The sequence below is a fragment of the Colius striatus genome, chromosome 11, assembly GCF_028858725.1.
Source record: "Colius striatus isolate bColStr4 chromosome 11, bColStr4.1.hap1, whole genome shotgun sequence".
NCBI lineage: Eukaryota > Metazoa > Chordata > Aves > Coliiformes > Coliidae > Colius > Colius striatus.
This window is the reverse complement of record NC_084769.1, coordinates 22,315,262-22,338,809: the sequence shown is the minus strand read 5'-3', so window position 1 is coordinate 22,338,809 and position 23,548 is coordinate 22,315,262. Positions and strand designations below refer to the sequence as shown.

Genomic DNA, 23,548 nt, shown 5'->3' with positions numbered 1-23,548 from the left:
CTCTCTCTGCAGCGCTGCTCTCCAGCAGGTCAATCCCCAGCCTGTCCTGTATTTTTGACAATGAGCTTCCAATTGAAATTTGGTTTTCTCCTGGTATTTTCATATTCTTATCATTTATTGGACACAATCCATAAACATGTACACTGAATCCAAGACACATAATCCACAATGTTAACAGGTACATAGAAAAGTCATGGGAGCTGAACTTGAACATTCAATAGTGAGGACTGAACAACTCTTGAAGGGGAAACAGAGCTTCTGCTGTACTTTGTAATTTAGGTGTATGTATCAAAAGCAGAACAGTCTGTGTGTTTACCTATTCGCAAATTATCAATACTCTGTAGATACCAAAGTTCCTACACACATCCCCAAGCAGATATTCTGTATGTTGTTAGTGAAGTAGTAAAGAGACAATTTTTTATTTGTTCTCATTTTAAACTGAAGGCATAGCTACAAATAATCAAGACAGAGACCAAGTTCAAAAAAAAAAGTACAAATTTTTTTTGTAAGGAAATTTTAAGAACAGTTTTCATTTTAGTAATGAAAAATGTAGTTCTTAAATATCTATTTAATATTTATTCCAAAGTATACTATATGCTGTCTCTATTGAAGCTGCTACATTACAGCAATTATAATGTTCGTATAAGACCTATTATGTAAGACTACTGCAGTTTAAACTCAGAAATTCAAACTCAATTACAATCTTTCACCCATAGGCACTGAGTTCAACTTAAAAGTATTGAGCTGCCTCTCTAAGCAAAGAGATGAAGGTCAAACAAAGGACACTTTTACTTCACTTAATAGTTTTGCTCAGCTCTTGTCTTTACTGAATAGGCTGACCTTATGGCAAGAAGACAGATAAGCCTGTCAACCCGCAACAGAAATTTCTGTTCAACACCACCTTCTGTAGATAAGGCTAAAATGTTATTTCAGAATACACAGTAGACCAACTCTGATTTACCGTCCTGGAAAACACCCTTACTGCAGCCTCATATACATAATCACCTAAATACACATTATTTTTTTTAGCATACCTTTGTGCAATGGTTGAGGCATGGTTAAAATCTGGATAAGCAGAAGGGATGAGACATCTCTGTAAAGCACAGGAACTTCTGGAAGCTCTTCACTTAACAGCCTGGAAAGAAAATGCGAAGGAAAATCACTTCTAATACTACATACCAATTTTTAGTTTTCATATTTTAAGTAGTATTACATTTGATAGAATGCTTATACAAGCTAAATACCTGATAATTTGCTATCTGATCTTGATTTTGAAACCGTTTCATGTTAATAATGGATGGGAATAACTCGTGAGGAAGTTACCATTTGGGTAGCTGGTTCTAGATAAACTTGCCAAAACTGCCTGACCTAGTTATTTCTACATACAGACTCAAGGAACATTCAGGGTTTTACTTTTAGAACTTATGTTATAAAATAAGAAAATACACTACATAGTAACATAATAATTTCATTATTTCCAAAGCACAGCATTTCACAAGTATACACATATACATGCTGAATCCTCAAATGACATTAATGTTACGGAGATTACTCCTGTTGGAAAACACAGAGACCTTAGAAAAAGTATTGCTTTCCTTTACATGAGGAAATGCAGGCTCAGGCAGCCATCACACACAGGTGGGATTATGCAATCTTGCAAAGTCTTTGTTAAAACCCTTAAATGACTAGGACAGCAAATAAGCACATAAAGAGATGCTGCAAACTTTTGAAGTAGTCAGATGCATTGATTGACATAAAATCACCTTGGAGTCTTCTATGTAAAAGCAGAAAATGTTTGCAGAGAGGAAGTAGTATTTTTCTAGCTTCGTGTAGCAATTTTCAACAATATTCCAATCAACAATATTCTGTAGGTTCAATCACTGAGTCAAAATGGTGTAAAATCATTCGCTCCTCTAATGGATGCAGAGCGTGAAGGAAATCTCAAGTAGAAGCAGCTGGTTACAATGCAATACACATTGTCTGTTGTCACTTTTCTCCTTCTGTGATATGCACCAAAGAAAGTGCTGTTTGAGTTCTTACTCCTGTTGCCAAACAAAGCTGATGCTGGCTAGTCAGCTGCTAAATGCCAACTGAGTAACTAAGGAGGAGATGTTTGCCTAAGATATTTACTGCTACAGGAGCTGTATTGTGAGGCCTTAGTATAACTAACCCTGCATCTCCCAAGGAAAACAGACTTCTTACAAACAGACAGAAATGTTGCAAATGAAAGCGCTACCCAGCTCCCTTCAGGGTGTTGTGTAACTGAAATGCTGTCCTTCTGGAGGGGCATTCTTTCTGTTGCTCCTTAGGCTTTTCAATTTTTTTTTTTCCCCTCCTCTTTTGTGATCATCTTACTGGTCAGAAACTGCAGGAAAAACAATTCTCCCTCTCCTGGCAGAAACTTCCCATATTTAGCACAGCTATAAGCCTTGATGCCATGTGACTCTTCACGGGGCCCTCCATAAAAATGTCAGGAAACCAAACCACATTCACCTGCTACACAATCTTAACTATCTTGGAGGAAAGCTACAGCTGATGAAGAGCTAGATGGTTGTACTGAAAAACCACATTCAATCCTCACTGAGATCTGCTTCACTCTCCTCCTTCTGGTTGTTCTGCAAGACATTGTGGACCACAGAGATCCCAGTGAAGCTTTCTTAAGCCTTGCAGCAAGTGCCCAAGTTTCTGTACAAAAATAATAAGATTTAGGAAATGTACAGACAAGACACTTTAAGCCTTCTTTTGTTGTGAGCACCGGCTCCCCCATTAGCTTAGCTCATGCCTCTCTTAGCAACAAGTCCCCTACCACACACACAGAACAGATAAACTGAGCTCTTGCAGAGACCATGTACTAAAAAAGGCTGTCCACATGCAATGGGATGTGGATGCATCCCTAAGACCCTTCCTTTGTGCCTTCTAATAGCTTTTGGGGATGCAACTAGTTCGTCATCTTTGAGGCACATAAACATGACGCTGCTTTTGGAAGGTGACTCCTATATAGTTACTAATTTCTTGAAAACTCAGACATCTCTCCACCAAAAGCACTGCTAGGAGTCATCTGTGATATGACTTTTAACACTGAGAAGTAGTCATTTAAGAGGAAGATTACAAGAACAACTTTGGTCATATTAAGTAACCTAACTATCATTTTCTAACTATTCTCTCCCAGCTCAGTAAGGCACATTCTGAATCAGTACATTTATTAAATACCTAAAGTTTCCGGTTATTTTACGTAGCACTCCCAATTGTGAGAATGAGCACAAATGGACTGGGTCACATAAAATGAACTTGCAGAAAACACAGTCTAACCAGTCCTTTGGAATTAATGAACCTGAATGGCTTCAGAATAAACACTATCCATAAAGTCTTTTGCTATAACCAATGATTTTGCTTTAAAACGCTCTAATATACATATTTATATGTGGGAGCATACTAAACAAAACCCCAAATGTCCTAAACATCAGTATATTGAATTCTAAAGAAAACAAAGGAGGAAAAAAAATTGTATCACCCTATCAAGTCTCATTTTCAAAATTCTGCAGACAAAGAAGATGCTCATCTCAGTCTCTCTGCACTTAGTTCTATCTCCTGATCTACGACACAGAGTTTTAAGATAACCCATGTTATGTAATGACTTTAAAGCCATGGACATCTTTTAAATTACTTCTCACCTTTCATTTTTAATTCATACATGAAAATTTTGGGGAAAAAACTGGAATAACACTCAAACAAATAATTAACTCCCTCTGGTCACATTTAGTTTAACACTTCTTTCCAACAGGGGCATCAACATCAATATCATTTAAGTTATATAACAATTAGGTCCAATACCACTTCTCACAAAATTAGGAAGTATTTTCATAGATGCAGAATACTGTGATTGACTGGCAACATCACAAATAAATGAGCTAATTTTCACATACTGGACCAACTGAATTATTTGTCTAAAGAATTCATTTAATATTAATTGGAGAAGTAAAGCTACATTAAATGTCAGGGTTTTAGATAAGCTGCTTCCGTTTACGTCAAGCACTGCAGCATATGAAGCACTTAAAAACTGTTCTGTCATTTGTTAAGTGCCTAAGCAACTTCTTCATTATGACACTGAAACTGAATTTATACAATTTGTTTAGAAATGTGTTTTATGGAAATTGCCCATCCTGTTAATCCCCAATGCATATGTGAAAGCCTGATAAATCTGACTTTACAAAAAATTGTATCACAGAAGCACTGAATAAAAGGAAAGCAAGTACAATTTCAGATGGGGCCAAAGTAATAGAAAATTATTCAAATGTATTACAGCTGTATGCTGTCTCCATTAAGAAAAGGGGGGGGGGAAGTGGAAATAAATTGTACATCACAATATAAACGTGAACCAAAATGAAAAATGCATTGCTTGACTTTCTCTATGGAATTGACCTCTCCTTGAGTCCAAGGTAACTGGGCTGCACCACTCCCTGTGCCAATACCAGAGCTGTCTATCAGCTGACAGCAGAGCAACTCTGCTTCTGTATTCTGCATCCTCCTCCTAATAGAGGTTATACAGGAATCACTTATTTGGGAAGAGATTCAGAGGAACAGAAAATTCTGTTCTACTTTGAAATGAATGGCATTTAGTGTAGCCTCTCCTTCTATATATGCTTCTGTTCCCCGGTTCTCTCAAATCAATTTTGATCTTAACTCCAATTCGTAAAAAAGTTAGAAATTAAATAAAGTGGAAGTTGAGCCTCACACCTCTTCAAACTGATCAATACAGAAAATCTAAGACAGAGGTATATGGATACAGCTAAACAAAAGCTTAATCAACCAGGGCAAATTTATATTCTCTTCAGTACTTGCAATATGGGAAATACAGCCCACAAATCCCAGCCTGCAGAAAGGTCAGAGTAATACACAGCTTCTGATTGTCATGATAAGAAAGTAAAACTCTGCTGTTTATTCTGGCATCACTCTAGGATATAGTCACAATTTCATACTTGCTCTCCATTGTGTCACAACAGATTTTGCAGCAGGTCATTTCTCATTACACAACACAGGATTTCACTGACTGCTAACATTAGGCACTCCCATTCTCTCTTCCATCACTGTGCCCCCAGTGCTCCCTTGTCACCCGTTTCCAAATTTATTCAAATTACCCTTTTCAAAATCATGGATTAGTCCCTTGACTTTGTTCACAATGCAGCCTGCTCAAGTTCCATCAGCACAGCTGAAGATGATTAGCTACAATATAGGGGAAGGAAGAAACAGCCAAGACCAAGTATTTCTGAAGCTGGAATTACTGTTGAAATTTCTGCATGGTAACATATGTCCTGAGACACTGGTGTTCCAGGCAGTATTTGCATGTTATGGAATATATCACTTAAGTCCTGTTGCAGCACATATATGTATAACATATACGTATATACCACCTTTTACACAAACCTAACTAAACCCCATTGACCCATCATCATACTCTATTTTGGACTATTTCACAACACTTCCTGTGATGGAGACATGACTTAAGAGGTTCCTACACAGAGCTGCTCATTCCCATCCCTGTGCTGCAGTTTGTTGCCCCAGTATGACACTATAAACAATCACTGAAGCAATCTAGCTTAGAACAAAACAACAGCAAAACATTTTTGTGTTTTCACGTTTCAGTTTATCATGCAAATTCCCCCCCTGCAAGCACTTCTGCAAAGCTCCTTAATGCTTTACTGAATCATTCTTTGACAAAATATTTTGTGTCAAAGCAGACACAAAAATCTCAGCCTTGATAGAGATATACATATATCCTTTTATTTCAGGTTTGCCATTCCTGAAACTCTGGCTGTTTAGTCCATTAAATTCACATCTGGGTTTAGTAATTATTGCCTCCAGCTGCTCCTTCTCTGCTCCCCTGCTAGAAGCTATTATTCCCCATTTACACCACAGTAATTGTTTATTTGATCACCATTGAAACCAGATCTGCCCTTGGTAGAACAATTTGCTTAAGCATAGCCTGTGGGACCAAGGGTATATTATATTTGACAACACAAACTGCACAGAAGAAAGAATCCACTATACCATTCACAGTTCATCAGACTTTGCTTTATCTTTTCTCCCACTCTTCCTTCAAACAGTTTGCATTATTTAGGCCCTTTTTGATAGGGTATACTCTTGTTCAAAATGTCTTTATTTCTGCTTTACCTTGGTGTGACTGCATGAGCTTCCTCCTATCTTTCCACTCATCTGCTATTTTCAATTACAGAGCAATCTATGTACAGCTATAGATGATGATACCATGCACAAACACGGGCTTTGGTAAGTATAGTAGAGCAATTGTATGAGAGTCTTCAGAAATTCCTTTGGATCAGTTCTTCCAAACACATGAAATGTAAGGCATGAATTACAAACGATAGCTGGGTTGTGGAAAACAACCTGGGTAATTTTAATGGTAAGTATTTATGTATTTAAATAAAGTTACTACACTTAAATCAGGGTGAAAATATAATGGTACTTGTATCTCACAGATTATTTATTTTAAAAGGTAATTTTCAGAACGAAACAAAGAAAAAAAACTGCTCTGTAAAGTTGCTTTCAATTAAAATAATCATTTAAAGTAAAAATCTAACAGAAAGATATGCCATGTTGGTTTAAAGTTATTTTGATCCTGTGACTTTCCTGATGTTAAATTGTTTGGAATCACACAGATAGTACAAATCCTTTCCTATTGCTTCTACAAGTGTTTATTATAGTCTCATGTACCAGCCAGTCTGATGATTCGGATTACTTAGAATCATACAGTCAAATGACTGGAAAAGAACTTTAAGATCATTGAGTCCAACCATTAACCCAACACTTTCACATCCACCACTAAACCATGTCCCCAAGTGCCACATCTACACGTCTTAGGAGTATCTCCAGATATGGTGACTCAACCATTTCCCTTAGTGTATCCACATCGTAAATCTGCAGTTGTATTTCTCCACCACCCTCTTAATCTTCTGCAGTTTGCAGTAGTGTATCACTTAATTGCTCTGAGCACTCGTTCCCGTGCCAGAAAAAAATTGCTATTCTGTATTTCTCAAAAAGTTGTGTAATGAAGAAGTATGAGATTAGATTACACACACTAATCATATGAATGCCATCTTCAAGTGAAACTACGACTCCACATTGCTAAAATACAATTACAGATACCCACTTTAGGCTCTAATTCATACATTGAAAACATGTCCCCAGGTTCTGTGGCCTGCAGAGACCCAGAAAAACATTTTAAGGGGTGAGCAAAAAAACATCCAGCTTAATAGCATCTGTACCTCTCAACAGTGAACTATTTCATGGCAAAACGTATCATCTCTCAGTTACTGCTTCCTAAACCATTTAGAACTTAGTGCCAAACCAATATCAGCAAGTCTACCAAGAAATTTTAAAAAACAGCGCAGAAAACAAAGAGAACTGTTCAAATGCATTTCCTACACACAACCTCTGCTGTAAAGTAAGCCATTATGATCTACAGTACCACTCACTTTGAGGTGATTCAAAATATTGCCTAATGAAATCCAACTTGCAGCAATTCAAGCTTGATGTGGGTGATGCATGGTGAATTCCATCGAGTTTGCAAGGGGAAAAAAATTTGCATGTGCAGAAAAAGCAGCCCCTCTGTGAATAGCTGCTTCCAAAACCGGCAAGCTCCTCAAATACCAATATGAGTAGTGCATGATCACAATCATTTTGACTGCCAACAGCCTATCAACATGATCTTAATTTTGCCTGGTATAACTCAGCCAACCATACACCAAATTTATTAACCTTGTTTCACTGATTAATCTAGGTCAGGGCAGAAGCGCATGAAAATGTATTCTCAAAATGCCTTGAACACATACGGAATAACACAGGCTTTCATGTTATTAAATTCTTACTACTCTGTTCTGCTCATGGTTTATAAACTAATCTGTTAATCTAGTCTAATTACTGCAATGACCTACTGTTTAATGTTTAAATAATTTGGCCTAATTTCCAGATTAGGACTGTGGCATCACTATCCTAGATGAATTTTCAAAACTCAACAATACTCCCCACCTCAGGATCTTGTTAGTAGAAACATTAACAAATACACAACTGGACAAGCACTAAAAAGACAGTCTTTTCAGTGTTACTGCAAGCTCCAAAGTGGAAACTTTAGCTATGAGGAAGATGCTCAAAGGGTCAAGAGCGGGGAGGGGGTGGGAATAAATCACTGTTTTCCTCGTATGAGGAAAAATAATAATCTGGTTTTAGACAAGAAAGCTTTCTTCTCACTGTCAAGGTAGAATCTGAAGAGTGAAAGGTCCTAAGTCAAGTAGGGAGATGAGTCCTTGAGAAACAAAAATACACATTTCCATTTACTATACTGTTAATGCTTGTAAAGCTCTACGTATAAGGTTAATGTTTTAAGAGCAAACTCAGGTGAATAACTTGTTTAAATGACAAGCATGATGAATTTTTTTTGCTTCAAACAGAATTATTTCTCACATATATTAGGCCTATTCATGTTATTTTTGTAACAGCTATTGGTCCTTGCCCAACTTTTAGTAAGCTATTTAAGAACTTCATTTTTATGTAAATTTCATCTAGCATCTGTACCAAGAACAGCACCGCACCTGTTCCCTTACCCAAAACTATTAAATTCGCATGTGCATAATCTTGCAAGCATTGCACTTAGGTTCAACTCAAGACTGGAACGTGTCATATTTTATGTAAAAGATATTTGTACATTTACTTTTACAAATAGATACATACAATTTTTAGATGTTAAGTTCATCAGTCTTCCTCACAGGGAATTTAAATTGAGACAGGAGATTACCAAAAGTCTCTCTGTAAGGATGTTTCTTTCAGAAGGTAAGACTGGCATTTGGTAAATTAAAATACTTGCTCTGAATTTTTATCCAGCGTCGGCTGGGTTAATTTTCTCCAGGGATTGTAAGCAGAGTCTATACTGTAGAGGCGCATGTGCATGGCCAACACGTGGAACAGCTGATCTGAAAGGTAAAGATAGGTTACTGATTATTACATGCAATAACACAAAGTGTTTTACATTAAGCTGCCATTCATTTTACCAAGTTCTGAAAAGTCTGTCATCTCATTTTAAATAAGCTGGTGTCCTAACAATTGCAATTTTTTATAAAAAAAGGTTTTGAAGAAAGATTTCAATAAAAGCAGAGAACACATACACGAATATAGGGGGAAAAAAATCTCTCCTGAAGTTCAGAAACAGGTTATTTATAAAACTTTGATCAGACCTCAGTTGTTTCAGTGCCCATAAAACACCAGTTGCACATACTTCATTACAGGTCTTTTTAAGAATCCTGTTTCATATGCTGTTATGTGCAAAGGTTCCATGTTGCTATCACTTCCCTCTCCAGTTCATGCCAGAAGCTGTCATTTCCAAAACAGCTGCTCTAAACATAGTGACATGCTTCTAACACACAGCTTTTACTCCTCTCTCCCATGGTTAAGTTTTGTGCACAACATATTTAAAATTATCTTAAAGTTGCTAGAAGTTCTTGCTATGGCAGGAGCCTTTTGGCTCTTCATCACTAAAAGGTTGTTATTCCTTCTGCCTTCATGAGGTTATTTTCTAGGCAAAACTTTTAGAAAAGAAAAATACCTCAAACTTATGACCACACTAAAATGACACTAAAGTCAAGTCAGTCTTTATAATGTCATAGATTCGTCTATACAAATCTAAGGCAGGCAAAGTTTGCTCACTTTCGTCAATCCAAAACCTTCTGTACATCCACTGTGTCAAAACCATCATTTGCAAAATACTTCTAGAACCTTTTAAGCAAAGGATGCTTAGTTTATTATTCATGCATACTATTGCAGTATATATATTAAAATGCAGAGTTTTCAATTATCTATGAACCATATGACTCACACAAATGAAGATAACACCTAATCCTTTCTCCCCTTGAGCAAGCCAAGAAGACCAGCATCATCTAAGTTGACAGCATTTTCAGGGAGGTATATACAGTAAAAATCCCAGCCTTCATTTCTTTTTCTGTGTTTATAACACAGTTTGGGGAAAGAAATCCATCTTTTATATCAAAATTATATTTAAAAATCCTATTTCCTACAATTTTGCTCACTTTGTCCTCCTGTCACACCGTATCTTGTTATTTGCTATGATGTCTGTTTCTCCTGTTCAGCTTTCTGGGATCCTGCTTCCTTACTCCCTTTTACTTTAAATTTTTCCTTTACTATCTTGCTACCTTCTTCCCCACTGCCTCCCCTTTTATTCTTTCCATTTTCCCACCTCTTCTCTTAATCTCTCTCACTTCTCTCGACAACCCACTTGCTCAGCCTACACACTCACAGGTCCTCTTTTTTAAGTAGAAATAGCAGCTATTAATTTATTTCCCATAAATAGACAATTACTCAGAGGTACGCAATAGCCAAAAAAAGGCGCATGATGAAGTCAGCTGACTGCCAGAGCCTGAGGGCTGTAATTAGCTCCTGGGGTTTGAAAAATAATTGGAGATGTAGATGGCATTAGGATTGATTGCCGTCACCTGCTTTCTGAATAAAAACTGTCAACGAGGACAAAATAAGTAATCTTTTCTCCTGACAAGAGATTCTAGCAAAACATTGCTTTGCTGACAAACTACAAAACCCTGAAAATATACTGATCATTTCATCAAAATAATAGTAAAAAACCCAAGAAAGCCACTATAGTTTTATTTGGAATTAAACCCATGAATGCCTCTCTGTTACTAAAAGGAAAGTCATTTTTTCACAATCTGCTCCTTGCCTCAAACAATGACGAGCAACTACAGGGAAGGAAAAAAAGGAAGGGCTTAGTATAATTAATTAACCCTTTGTTCCTTTAATAGCTATTTTACTGTTACTTTTACCGACATAAAATCAAGCAGGCAAGCATCACATTCTAGTACCAGAGAATTTATTTTTTATCTCCAAGGGCGTGACATTTATGAGACAAGATACATTCTACCGTCGACTGAATCTGAACGGAAAACGTTTAGCAGCCCCGCAGGACAGTATGTTTAGCTGGCGAGCACGGCAGCCATCGCTCCTGGGCACGTAACGGCACAGCCCGCGCGCCGCCGGACCGGGGCCGAGCGGCCACACGCGGGGCCCGGAGGGGTAACACTGCCCCCTGGCGGGCGCCCTGCGGCAGGCCGCCGCATTCGCCGCGCAGCCTCCCGCCAACGGACACCGACTAAGCACTGGCCATAAGAAGGTGTATTTCCTTACAAGAGTTCTTCTGTTTTACAGCCCAGTGACTTCAATTGCTTCACCTCACGTTTACTACAGAGTAGTGGAGAAAGCCAACGAAAACATCAGAGCACAGATATCTAGAACTGGCAGCTTCTTTGTGCACCAGGTTCCTGGTGTTTCACCTCATTCTTAACGCTTGAGGAACTGGCAGAAATCTGGTTTTAGCCAAATGAAAGCGAGGTTTTTTTCTTGTGTATTTGTGTGAATGTATCATTCCGAAACAGAAACATAACAATGCAGAATATCCTCCCATTTTCTTACACCCTACTTAGAAGCTTTACACCCTACTTAGATACTTGCAAGTAGCAGCAAAACAGTAACATGACAACAGCCCACAAACAACCATGTGGCCTAGTCTAGTGAAGAATGGAAAGGAAGGCCATAACCTCAACCCCTCCACCACTCACAGTACAGCTTATGGCCAAACCTCTCTGGGAATCTACGTGTGGCTCTGAGTCTCCAAAATAACACTCTTAAAATTTGGTATTAACCTTAGGGAGCGCAGCAGCAGCAACAAAGAGAATGATAAAATAAGAATTACAGGTTTATTGATAACAAATCAAGAAAAGTAACCAGTGAAAAGAATTTGGATAGGGTCCTTTCTTATAACTTTGTAATTCTTGAGATAAGTTGCATCCAGTTAAGTTGAATAAATAGAAAAAAAAAAGAATAAATGAAAAATATAACCTATTGCTATAGGGAATCAGGCCCTTGGCAGGATTCCAAGATGCAGACATTTATGTGGAAGAGATTATTACTGGCTTTAAAACATATTCATGCAACTCAAATATTAAAGCAGTGCTGCCTTAATTCTCCCAACTTATTTAGATAGTCTTTGTAAATCTCATATAACACACTTAATAGAATAATCTACATTAGCAGTTAGACATTAGCTTTGATTTCTGTTAGCTTTCCTAATTCCATTTCTAAAAATTATGAAAATAAATATATTGTTCCATACACTGCTGTTCTTGGTACATTCTCTTCTTTTCACTCCTCAATACCAGCTCTACTTCTCAGTTATCCTGTTCTGATAGAGCAGCAATAAACTCAACTGGAATTGGTACTTTCAAAATAGCAACTCAAAGGAAAAGAGCACTGGGAATGAAGCTATTAGAAAAAGTGTTCTAACACTGCTCCTCTTATAAAAAAAACAGAGATAATGGGTATTTCATCTACATAACCACACTGCTTGCACTAGCACCTTCAGCTGCATTCTTTAGTATTAAAGCAGACTGATTTTACAGATGTTGACCCAGCTCTTAATATTCTCCTATGCCACAGAGCATAAAGCAGGAGTCTATAAAGGTGATTTCACAGCTCTTTTCAGGTCTAGTGTGGTAGGCACAGCACAAAAGACTAAATTTAGAAGCATGACCAGACAAGAAACTGATAAACAGAATAATTTACAAAAATGCTGTGCTGAACAGACAAAAATAAGTGATTTAGGAAGTTACATGCAGGTGTAAGTTTTGGTCTCGCTATCTTGGCTTGGTTTCTGCCAAAATGGTCTCAAATTTCTACATGAGTTTTGTTGCCTTTATTTCTTTTCTTTTTTCCAGTCTCTTGACTAGAAAATAATCTTTCAGATTCCCCAAGTTGAAATAAATGGATTTTTCCTGTTATTAATGCTTCTTCTACAAAGCATAGCAATGTGCTGTAATAATTAAGGAATTAGCTGACTCTATTTTTGCCTGCAAAAGTCTAGATATGTTTATTTCCCAGACTCTATGTTTTAGAAGTATGTAGATAACACATATTGCTGTCATGAAAATCTCTACTTTGCTGTTTTGATCCACTCTTCTGTTTTTTCATTCTAGAAATGACTATTCATATTGACAATGTCAAAAGATCAAAACAAGTGGAAATGAAAACATTCTTGTCTCAGCTGCTGAGTGAGGATCTTACCAAACTTGAGACATTGCCCCCTTCTCCTAAAGGCTCCTGTGACTGTCAAGAAGACTGTAAATTATAACAAAAAACGCTCAATACAACCCGGTGGGACTTGACTGTTAATAAGGAGATTGAAGAACTTTTTTTCTCCTTGTAACAGATTTATATAGTCCACTTAGCAATAGTTGCAAAGACCTGCTGACAGCATCTCCTCATTCATCACTGATCCAGTAGATTGGAATCAGTGAAGAAAAAAAAAATGTGAAGGTCAGGAAAAGCCTATTAAATCAACATGAATAGTTGTTGCAAAATCTTAAGCCTTAATTGCTGATGAAGCAGTTAATTATCCTCAACACCAAACTTGCCCGTGTATGAAATGAACTTTAGCAACAGAATTGTAAGGGTATCTAACTTTGCCTCTCCCACACTAGGTATGAATGGCATACCAAGGCTTCTCAGAAATAGTTAGGATCTCTGGTGGTGAGTAGTGGCCTAGTTTTAGCTGAGATAGGGTTAAATTTATTCCTGGTAGCTGGCACAGGGGTTTGTTTTGGATTTGTGACCAAAACAGCATTGATAACACAGGAATGTTTTGGTTATGGCTGAGCAGGGTTTGCACAGCATCAAGGCCCTTTCTGCTTCTCATCCTGCCCTGCAAGCAAGTGGGCTGATGGGACACAAGAGGCTGGGAGGGAGCATGGCCACGAGAGCTGACCCAAACTGGCCAAAAGGCTATTCCATGCCACAGAGTGTCTTGCCCAGTATAGAAACTGCAAGAGCTGGCACAAAGGTGTGGATCGCTGCTCGGCCATCAGTCAGTGAGTGGGGAGCAGTTAAATTTGGTATCACTTGTTCAGGGCTTTTTCTTTTCCTTTTCTTGTTTCTCCATCTCTCTTTTATTTTATTTATTTTCATTACATTATTATATATTTATTATGATTATTGCTATTATTATATTTCATTTTAGTTGGTAAACTGTTCTTATCTCAACCTGTGAGTTTTCCTTTTTGTTCTTTTCTGATTCTGCTCCCCATCCCATTGGGTGGTGGTGCTTAGTCACTGGCTGGTTTTAGACCACAACAGTGAAAAAAACTGCTTGTTCAAAGTTAGCATCAATAGATGGGCACCAAGGATCTGCATACTACCAATCCAACTTATAACTAAAAAACAAACCCCTCCTCCCAAATATTTTTTTTTATGACCACCTGTAAAATAATATCCCTTCCTTTTTCCTTCCCTCCTTTCCTCCCTAAAAAAAAAATCCAAACCAAAAAAAACCCATCTTTGGAGTAGTGCCTCCCTTGGTGTCAACTGATACAGTTCCAAGAAACAATAGAGCTATAGGGATGTACACCAAGGAAGCTGCCCAGCACTCGGGTGGTTCAACTATTCTCTGCAAGTCATCATCTTCCAGCACTTTCTGACATTACTTGGTGATAAAACGCCATGAGAAAAAAAAACACTATCTTTTCTATATGCTCTTAAATAGGTACCTGCCACACAAATTTGATACCAATGATGATGTCTAACATTTCATACTGTTTCAGGATGCAATGAATGTATTTCCTTCCACTTTTATCTTAAAATAATGTCTGAAATCTGCTGACTTTGAAAAATCTATCAGTAAGATAAAAATGGGACCTTACAGATTACAGGCCATTTTTCTGCACACATTCTTCTGAACTTCTAACATGTCAAGACTTCTATGGCTAGTAAAGCCATGTGAAAACCGAGGTGCACTCTTAGTCTGTGTAGCATCATCACAAATCTTTTAACTTCAAATATTTCAAAAGCTTTTCAATTTTAAGATGAGTTCTCCACTCTAAGCTGCTCATCATGGTCTTTCAAATAACATGCTGTAAAATAGGCAATGCATCCAGTAAATTGCTAAAATTCAGAGTGAAAGTGTCTATCTTACTAGGTAAGTATATGATTAAAAAGATATTGTAATCCAAATGTAGAGCCTTGATTTTATTAAATGCTTCAAATTTGCAAATAGCTATCTAGTAATGTTCTTTTAACACGTGCATTTTTCAACCACTTTGATGGGAAAGGAAAGTCATGATGGTGGGGGGGAGACAATGTGCAGTAGGACTTAAACCTATTTTTCACAAATCACAACACACAAATGAAATCAATTGAATTACATTTCCTGGCAGTACCAGAAGGCTGTTATCCTAGAGATGACGTGGACAGAACAGCACATGATGAGGAGAGCACTGTCTGCAAATCATGTACCAAAAGGCAGAGGTGGGCCCAAGCTTTCTGATATTTTTACTACTGAATGTGCTCCTACTGCTGCATAAGCTTGATTTAAACGAGCATTAGTAGTAGCAGTATTCTCCCAGCCTTTTCAATTTTTTCCTAACAAAAGAAAACATCCATTCCTAGCAATTTATACTCCAGTAGAAGACTAAAAAGATTTTCTATTCATTTGGGAAAAAGAATGTACTTCTGTCAACCAGAAGTGCTTTACCAAATATTAAAGATTTCAGAACAATGAAGGTTCTGGAGTTTCTACGAAAGAAAATTTAAGAAAGATTTTTCAAATTGCAAAAAAAATCCCAAAGACGAGTTATGGCAGAAAAAAAGGTTCTTACAAGAAAAAAGCTGACATAATTTAGAAAATGACAGAAAGAACAAGACATCTTTATTCAATATTCTAATAATTTACATTCTACTTCATATTATAAAACTTACTTAAACATGATCTTTTCCCAGCTGTACTTGCACCTCCTGAACATAAATTGCCTCCTCGATGGACCAGCTCGAGTTCCAGGTTTGTCCTACAATTAAAACAAAACAGTGTTGAACAGAAGAGCATTATTCAAACTTCTATGGACATGTGAGAGTCAACACAAACTCAACATACACTAAAGAATGCTGTGAACTAATCCTCAGTGTTAGACATTGCCTCAGAATTAACATTTTTTAGTTCTTCGATAATTGTTGCAATGGATATAGTACATGCAAAACAAAACTTATTGTTTTTATTCTGGGTCAGATTTTGGCATTTTCCTGAATGCACACACAATCCTTGGTAATAAGGGAATCTATGGGCAAATCTGAAAATATACATACTGACTAAACTTCAATCAATCAGTTATGTTGGAAAGCTTTCTCTTTACTGGCAGCACTTTTGTTTTGCTTTAAACAGACAGTACAATAGATAAGCTATCAAGTAACTAAGTATGAAAATAATCCAAATTATAATAGAATAGAAGCACTGACCTTTATAGATAAGTTAGTTAATAAAAGCCCTGGAGGTTAATGCTGAATGAAACACCGGTATTCACTGCAGCTCATTAGTATGAAATAGGAGTTGTGTCACTAAATCTCTGCATGACACATCGATGCTTGCTTGCTTAGTATTATTGTAATCTGATACTTAGGCACCAATTGTTTAGGCCAAATTTGATAGCATTGTTTAATTTTTGAATTGGATGTTTCAGTACTGCATTAGCTTGTACCCTCAAGACTTGGAGCAAACAATTTACATTATGTTCTCTGCAAATTTGTTGCAATAAGTCAACATACACTTCTTTAATTAAAATACAGGAATATAATTCTATTATTCTGAAGAGTTATTTTTCTAATTTAATCCAAACTGCAAAGCTCAGTCTAAACACATCTTGTCTTTTAACTAAAAATCAAACAGTGTTAGGTTCAATATAATGCAGCTGAAAAAATATTAAAATCTATTCTAGAATTTTAGGCACATAATATTAAGGACCTCATCTCCAATATTTAAGAAGAAACTACACTATTTTATTAAAACCAAATTATTTTTGAAGAATTTCAGCTCCATCAGCTTGAAAGAATAATACATTTTTATATGCAGGGTTTGTTGAGATACTTTCATATATTTTTAAAATAGTAACATTTCAGAATATTACTATCCCTAAGTTTGCAGCTTATGCCACCCATTTCTGAAGGAATGCTTTAATCCTCTCTACTCAGAAAAGGCAATTTAACATTGATAATGTGCCTGCTTAGAGCTCCATCTGGTTGCTGCTGATAAGGGCATCTGTGTGACAGGGGAATTTTCCACTCTTCAGGCGATTTGCAGTGCTCACTGAACTTCTGAAAATCTACCAGCAAGGAAGCAGGGACAGGGATTTCATATTAGTGGACAAAATAGCAACTGCAGATCAGCACGTGCTAGTTCATCATGGGAATATAAAGGAAACCAGTATGTTTTATTTCTACAAAACTTCTGATAACTAATTTGTAGAACAAAAATAATGGCAGCCTTCCATTAAAAGCAAGATAATTAGGATTTAATTAAAAAATATCATCTGAATATCTAAGAAGCACTTTCTAGATCCAGAATTTTATTATTTCTTTTAATCAAGAAACATGTACAATTTTACAAAACAAACGTGTGGGACAATTCTGAAAAAAATCTCTTCTTGCTATGTATGAGGTGTTATATACTACTTTTTGCTCTAAGGAATATAAGGAGAGACATATTTCTGGAAACATATATTCCATCACACATATCACAATTTCTCACCTCCCAGACTTCTTAATTAACCCTAGCTCCTCAAAGCCAGCAGCTTATAGTTCAGCTTTCTTGGAAACATAAATATTAGTCTTTTAAGACATCTCTTTCAAAACATACCTAAGATTTGCCATAAAAGTGCACAGTAGAGAAAGCCTCTTCTGTGAAACTGAAGACTTCTTTGTAAAATCCTCTACATCAAGTACAGCCCTAAATATTTTTTGAAAGACACTAGTGTATTTCCTCCCTAATTTAAGCTCCCTTCTGCCTTGAGGATCTGAGTACCATCTGCCTTTTACTGAAGAACAGGCACTGAAAGCTCTGGTATCCTCTCATCACTGAAGAAAAATTTGGGACATCTGACAGAAGAGTGGAACACAGAGGTCTCTGAAAATATCCCTTGCTATTTCAGCCCTCTCAACTTGAAGGTAAGAGAAGGAGAAAGGAAATCTATATGAGTGACTGTTTCCTCTATCTAGAAATCTTTGTGTCATTCATTGGAGCAACACATTTTGTAGAACACTGGCTTTATCTTCCTCAGAAAAAAAATTTCTGAGGACATGGATTCTCCTCAGCTGTACAGATTCCTGATTAAAAAAAAACAGACCTAACCCATCCCTTCCTGGGAGCTCTCCTTAAAGAAACACATTGGAGGTGGGAAGAGTGATGGCATATTTCTCACAATATCAAGATAGAGTAGGGGGAAGTAAAAATGCAATGCCCTTTCTGCAAAGAGAACAATTGAATGGACTCCTTCCTTCTACTGAGACAGAAGAATTACCACTTTTGCCACTTCACTTTGAAAAGACAAGACATATATATATATACATATAAAACAGATACTGAGACACAGACTGGAAGGAGTATATATTAGTGTATACACAGCTGCCAGCAAACTCAAAAGCTTTGTTTAATATTGTCCTTCAAAACAGAAGCAGTCTTCCCAGATATTGCCACAAATAATAGTCAATGCTATGAATGTGCAGCTATTAAAGCAGATGATTTGTGAATGACACACTAGTACTCTGACAGATGTCACCAAAACCACGGAAGCATGCATACAAAAAGGGCATACATTTCTCATGGTAAGACTGCAGGAAAAGGGAAGTAGCTATGGAGATGCTTTTCCAGCTGCACATGGAAATCAAGATGCTCAGATCCTGAGTGCCTCTTTAGCTTGGAAAACAGATAGGGGTTGGCTCTCCTGCTAGGTGGTTTGCAGTTTCTTTTCTGTGCTACCAAGGACATCTGTCTATGCCAGCAAAAGTAAAGTAAGAAAAGTTCCCATTTTCCTGAAGCAGAAAGGAAAGCTCTGGCAAGTGGCTACGTCTTGTTTAACCAGTAGTATTGTCAGTTCCAGCATGCAGAAATCCACTTCAAAGCTGACCTCCAGCTGTAAACTGCTATCTTTTAAGAAGACGGCAGACGATGTAATTTTCTGATTGAAAATGGAACATAACTTACAAAAACATTAAGAATGTTTAACTCACTTGCAAATATATGGAGTCAATAAAAATATTGTCGCATTCAAATGTATATTTAAGCAAAGGCTACTTATCATCTTGACCACTTTATCTAAACGTAAGATTAAATACCAGGAGGAAACGAGTAACAGCTGAAGGTGATCTGACCAAAACAAGTAAATGTTTCAGAATACATGAAACTAGAAATGCTCAAAAGTTAACTGGTTGGTAAGGAACACAAGAATATCATCACCTCAAAAATAACTGGATAGAAATAAGGAGGAAACAGGCTGAATGATAGGAATAGTTTCCAGAAACAAGTTACTTCAGTTTGCAGTTTAAGTTGTGGATAGTTCATTGTTTGGATACCTAAACAAACCTTACTAAAAACACAAAGAAAACTCTTTCATCTGGGAGATGACTAGCAACTTAACATATTTACTTCCATAAACTGTAAGGTTATATTAAAATGTCTTTTTAGAAGTTTAATTTTTTTAACCTGTAGTTCTTACGCAATTATCAAGTAGTAGAAGCCTGTCAATTCGTATTGCTGAATTGAAAGGCAAGAGAATTTAGCCATTTTGTAGCTCATCTGCCAGGCACCTTCATAAGCAATCTTACGAGTTGTGGCAACAATATAGAAGACTGGATCCAACATCTGAAATCTTACAGCCATGGACAAATGGAAAATTGCTGACACTAGTCCAACCAAGCAAGAAGAAATCACAATGCATCCAGGTGTCATATCCTAATCTTAGTGATCAACCATGATTAACCACGATTACTCTCTCTGGCAATGTAAGCAGCAATGAAATTCTGAGGTATTTTTAACTCTCAGAATGAAACAAAAAATATCGGGCTTTGGTTGTTAATATAAAAACAATATACATATATTTAAAATACATTTAGCTAACATTTTAAAAATCATGTAATATTATAGCCAGAAATAAATTATAACACCGTTTTTTGTACCTGAAATGGCATGTCAGGTCATGGTTACAAGTAATCATACTTTTATTAATTTTGGGTCCTTTGTATTTTTAGAAGAATATTAAATTGTATTGATCAAACACATCATTGCTAAAAATGTAACACTGTTTATCTTTGTATAGCATATGAAGTAATACTCAATAATCTTTCCACTTGCTAGGTATAAAATTTAATTGCTGCTCTTAATCAAGGGATAATTAAGACACTCAAATACAAATCATATTTCTTCTCATGGAATGATACAATAATCTTGGGAAAAAATTTTGGAGATCAGATGGTCCAACCGTCTGTCAAAAGCTGAAATGTACATTTGATTATCCAGAGTCCTGCCAAGCCAAGTCTTGAGTATTTCCACAGTTTACATACTAGAGACACTTGAGTTTATGAAACTGTGGTAAAAAATGTTACTGGATTATATCACTTGTCTGCTTGTTCTTTTTCTGCAGTCATCATCTTCCCTGCAGGCCTCAGTAAGTCAGAATTTAGAAAACCTGCTTATGAGTATCTCAACAACTTCTTACGGGAAGTGCATTACAGTAAACCTGAACAGATTAACTATTCAGAGCATCTTAACATGAATGGTATAGATGGAAGGAGGGACTGTTTAATTTTCCTGGAGATGGTGTCTGTGACACTGACAGCTATAAAACTGAGACCTAACACCACAGAAAATGATGGTAGCTTTGACACTTTTTCAGAAGTCTTATTCATATGAAGAGAGATTCCTGTTTCCTAATGTAGGAAAGACTCCTTGTCTGATCCCCATTTGATAAAAGTAATGTCTGACAGAAATTAAAAACACTTTGTGATTTAGAAAAACAGAAATATGGCAAAGATAAAAGAAATAACCTCATTCTGCTAACAGTAGTATAGATTTGGCCATTTAGGAAAGGAAGGTAGAAAAAGAAATTCCACATTGAATGTGTGGAAAGCAAAAATTTGACTGAAGAAGAAAACAAAATAAGCAGAAGACAAAAGGTTCTTCAGGTTTTGTGCCAGTGTTGCATATACCATAAATGAACTGCTGATGAAATGCTGGCTGAACATGAGCCAGCAGTGTGCCCAGGTGGCCAAGAAGGCCAATAGCTTCCTGGCCTGAATCAGGAACAGTGTTGTCTCAGGAGTAGGGAGGTGATTGTTCCTCTGTACTTGGCTTTAGTGAGGCTGCACCTCGAACACTGTGTTCAGTTTTGGGCCCCTCTCTACAAGAAGGGCATTGAGGTGCTGGAGAGGATCCATAGGTGGGCTACCAAGCTAAAGGATTTGGAGCACATCTCACATGAGGAATGGCTGACAGATCTGGGGCTGTTTAGCCTGGAGAAACAGCAACTCAGGGGAGACCTTATAGCTCTCTACATCTATCTGAAAGGAAGTTGTAGCGAGGCACGGTTCAGTCTGTTTTCCCTCGTGACAACCAATAGAACAAGAGGAAATGGCCTCAAGTTGCGACAGGGGAGGTTCAGGCTGGATATGAGGAGGAATTCCGTTACTGAAAGGTTTGTCAGAATTGGAACGGGCTGCCCAGGGAGGTCCTGGAGTCACCATCCCTGGAAATGTTTAAGAGACGGGTGGATATTGCACTTAGGGAAATGGTCTAGTGGTTGACAGAGCTAGGAGAAAGGCTGGACTTGATGATCTTAAAGGTCTCTTCCAGCCAAAACGATTCTATGATTCATCTTGCATGTGCCTGCACGTGCAAATCAGAAAATGTAACCTCAATGTACTAAGTACTCAAAAAGTATTTTTTGGAGAGGACTTTTTTTTTAAAGTACTAAACTATGTGGTAATACCACTACTGAGAAACACAAAAGAAAAAACATCACAAGAAAAAACATACTCACCTTGCAACTGAATACATAAACAGAAAATCATTGTCAGGTGATCCAGGAGTTTTACTATAATCTGTGTACTTCTTCTGTGTGGTACTTTTTATATCTTTCATTACAGACTCCATTTCTTTACTTAGATTAGTTTCAGACTATGAACAAAGACACAAAAGAAGATTAGTTGATTTTACCTGAAGAAATGATCACAAACTGTAGTACTTCAGTATTTATAAAAACCTGTTTACAGCTTATGGAAAAAATAGGCATTAAAAGCCAATACTCAGTGTTACAATATTCTGGAAGTTACTCTGATTTGTTCTGAATCTGCAAACATCACCGTTTCATCAATCTCATAAGCTCAAGAATCTCACTGCTTGCATTATTTTGAAGTATATTTGCATTGCACAAGTACACAAAAATAACAATCTTTGTCAACACTGGAAGGCTAGAAAATGTAATAGAATTCTATCATTCAGAAAGATCTCCTGACACTTTGTAATACATGAGCATCTGCAAACTGCTCTTTCTGTAAAACAAATAATTCATACCTTAAAATGTTCTTAATAGACATACTTTAAATAGCTGCCAGTTACAAGGATATTGGTGTTTTTACATTGTAAAGAAATAATAAATGAATTTTATACTACATGACTCGATTCTGTGTAGATTACTTTGGAGAGAAGTGAAAACATACTCCATAAAAAAATGTATTGATTACATTTTATCATAGCTTTAAAATTGTTTATTTTTAATAGGTAATGCAGTAAGTGCTGTAAGTATTTTCAATATCTTAAAATGAAAATAAAAGCATGTTATCTTCTGTATCAGAAGAAAATAAAGTTCCCCAGGTTGTCAAGTTTCTAAGAGGTCACAAATGCAACATACTGTAAAAACTGAAAAGTAAAGGCAAATTAACAAGGATCTTTCTGCCTTACACTGATGCTTACTGGGAAAGTTCCCAGCTGTTCTTGAAGATCTTCCACCTCTTGTACAAGATCTTGCATACACTTGTTACTAGGACTTTGCCAAAGGCTTCTTTCCACGTTGTTTCCAGGATAACAAGGAAGAACACTGTTAGCAAACTGCCTACAGAGAGGACAGGTAAATTCTCCTTTGTCCACCGAAAAACCCTGGAGGACCTGGTCGTTCTAAAGGAAAATAAAGGAAACAAAGCTGAAAATTACAAGATTTATCATTTTTAGCTTAGTATTTAAGGTGTATAGCTAAAGAATTAAGTCCAAAACTAAAAACAGTTCAGAAACAACAACTGGAATAGCTCCTCATTTTATTGAAAAAGGTCATAACTAGTAGAGACTATCTTAAAATCTCCCAACTCAATGTTTTCCTAATTTTTAAATACTCTTCATTGTCAACAATATCCCCATAATAAACTAGAAATACTTCAATGGAGTACTTTGAACATTTAATACATTGTCTCTTTCTAGCAATTACAAATGAAGTTTGAGACTTTCCTAATAACATCTTTTAATTTATCAATAGGGAATTTTATTTTCAGTCCTGAGAAAAATTTGAAGATATTTCTCACAAGTACAGACTGAAAAACTTAATCAAGTAGCCATGGGAAAGAAGCATGACAAAAATCCTGCTTACTTAAAAAAATGGGCACCGAAGTA

General features: G+C 36.7%; 1 protein-coding gene across 7 annotated transcripts in view; it reads right to left on the bottom strand.

The window, feature by feature from the left end:
* UBR3 (ubiquitin protein ligase E3 component n-recognin 3) overlaps positions 1 to 23,548 on the bottom strand; it is a 113,988-nt gene that overhangs the window by 19,732 nt on the left and 70,708 nt on the right. For 5 of the 7 annotated variants that reach the window (XM_062004428.1, XM_062004423.1, XM_062004427.1 and 2 more), the window contains 5 exons: positions 22,850 to 23,062; positions 21,930 to 22,066; positions 15,832 to 15,917; positions 8,873 to 8,978; positions 1,035 to 1,135 (listed from right to left, as the gene is read on the bottom strand). In XM_062004428.1, coding sequence (XP_061860412.1) covers positions 1,035 to 1,135; positions 8,873 to 8,978; positions 15,832 to 15,917; positions 21,930 to 22,066; positions 22,850 to 23,062 — 643 coding nt within the window. The remainder of the gene's footprint in view (positions 1 to 1,034; positions 1,136 to 8,872; positions 8,979 to 15,831; positions 15,918 to 21,929; positions 22,067 to 22,849; positions 23,063 to 23,548) is intronic. The other 2 variants (XM_062004424.1, XM_062004426.1) reach the window with 1 other exon arrangement.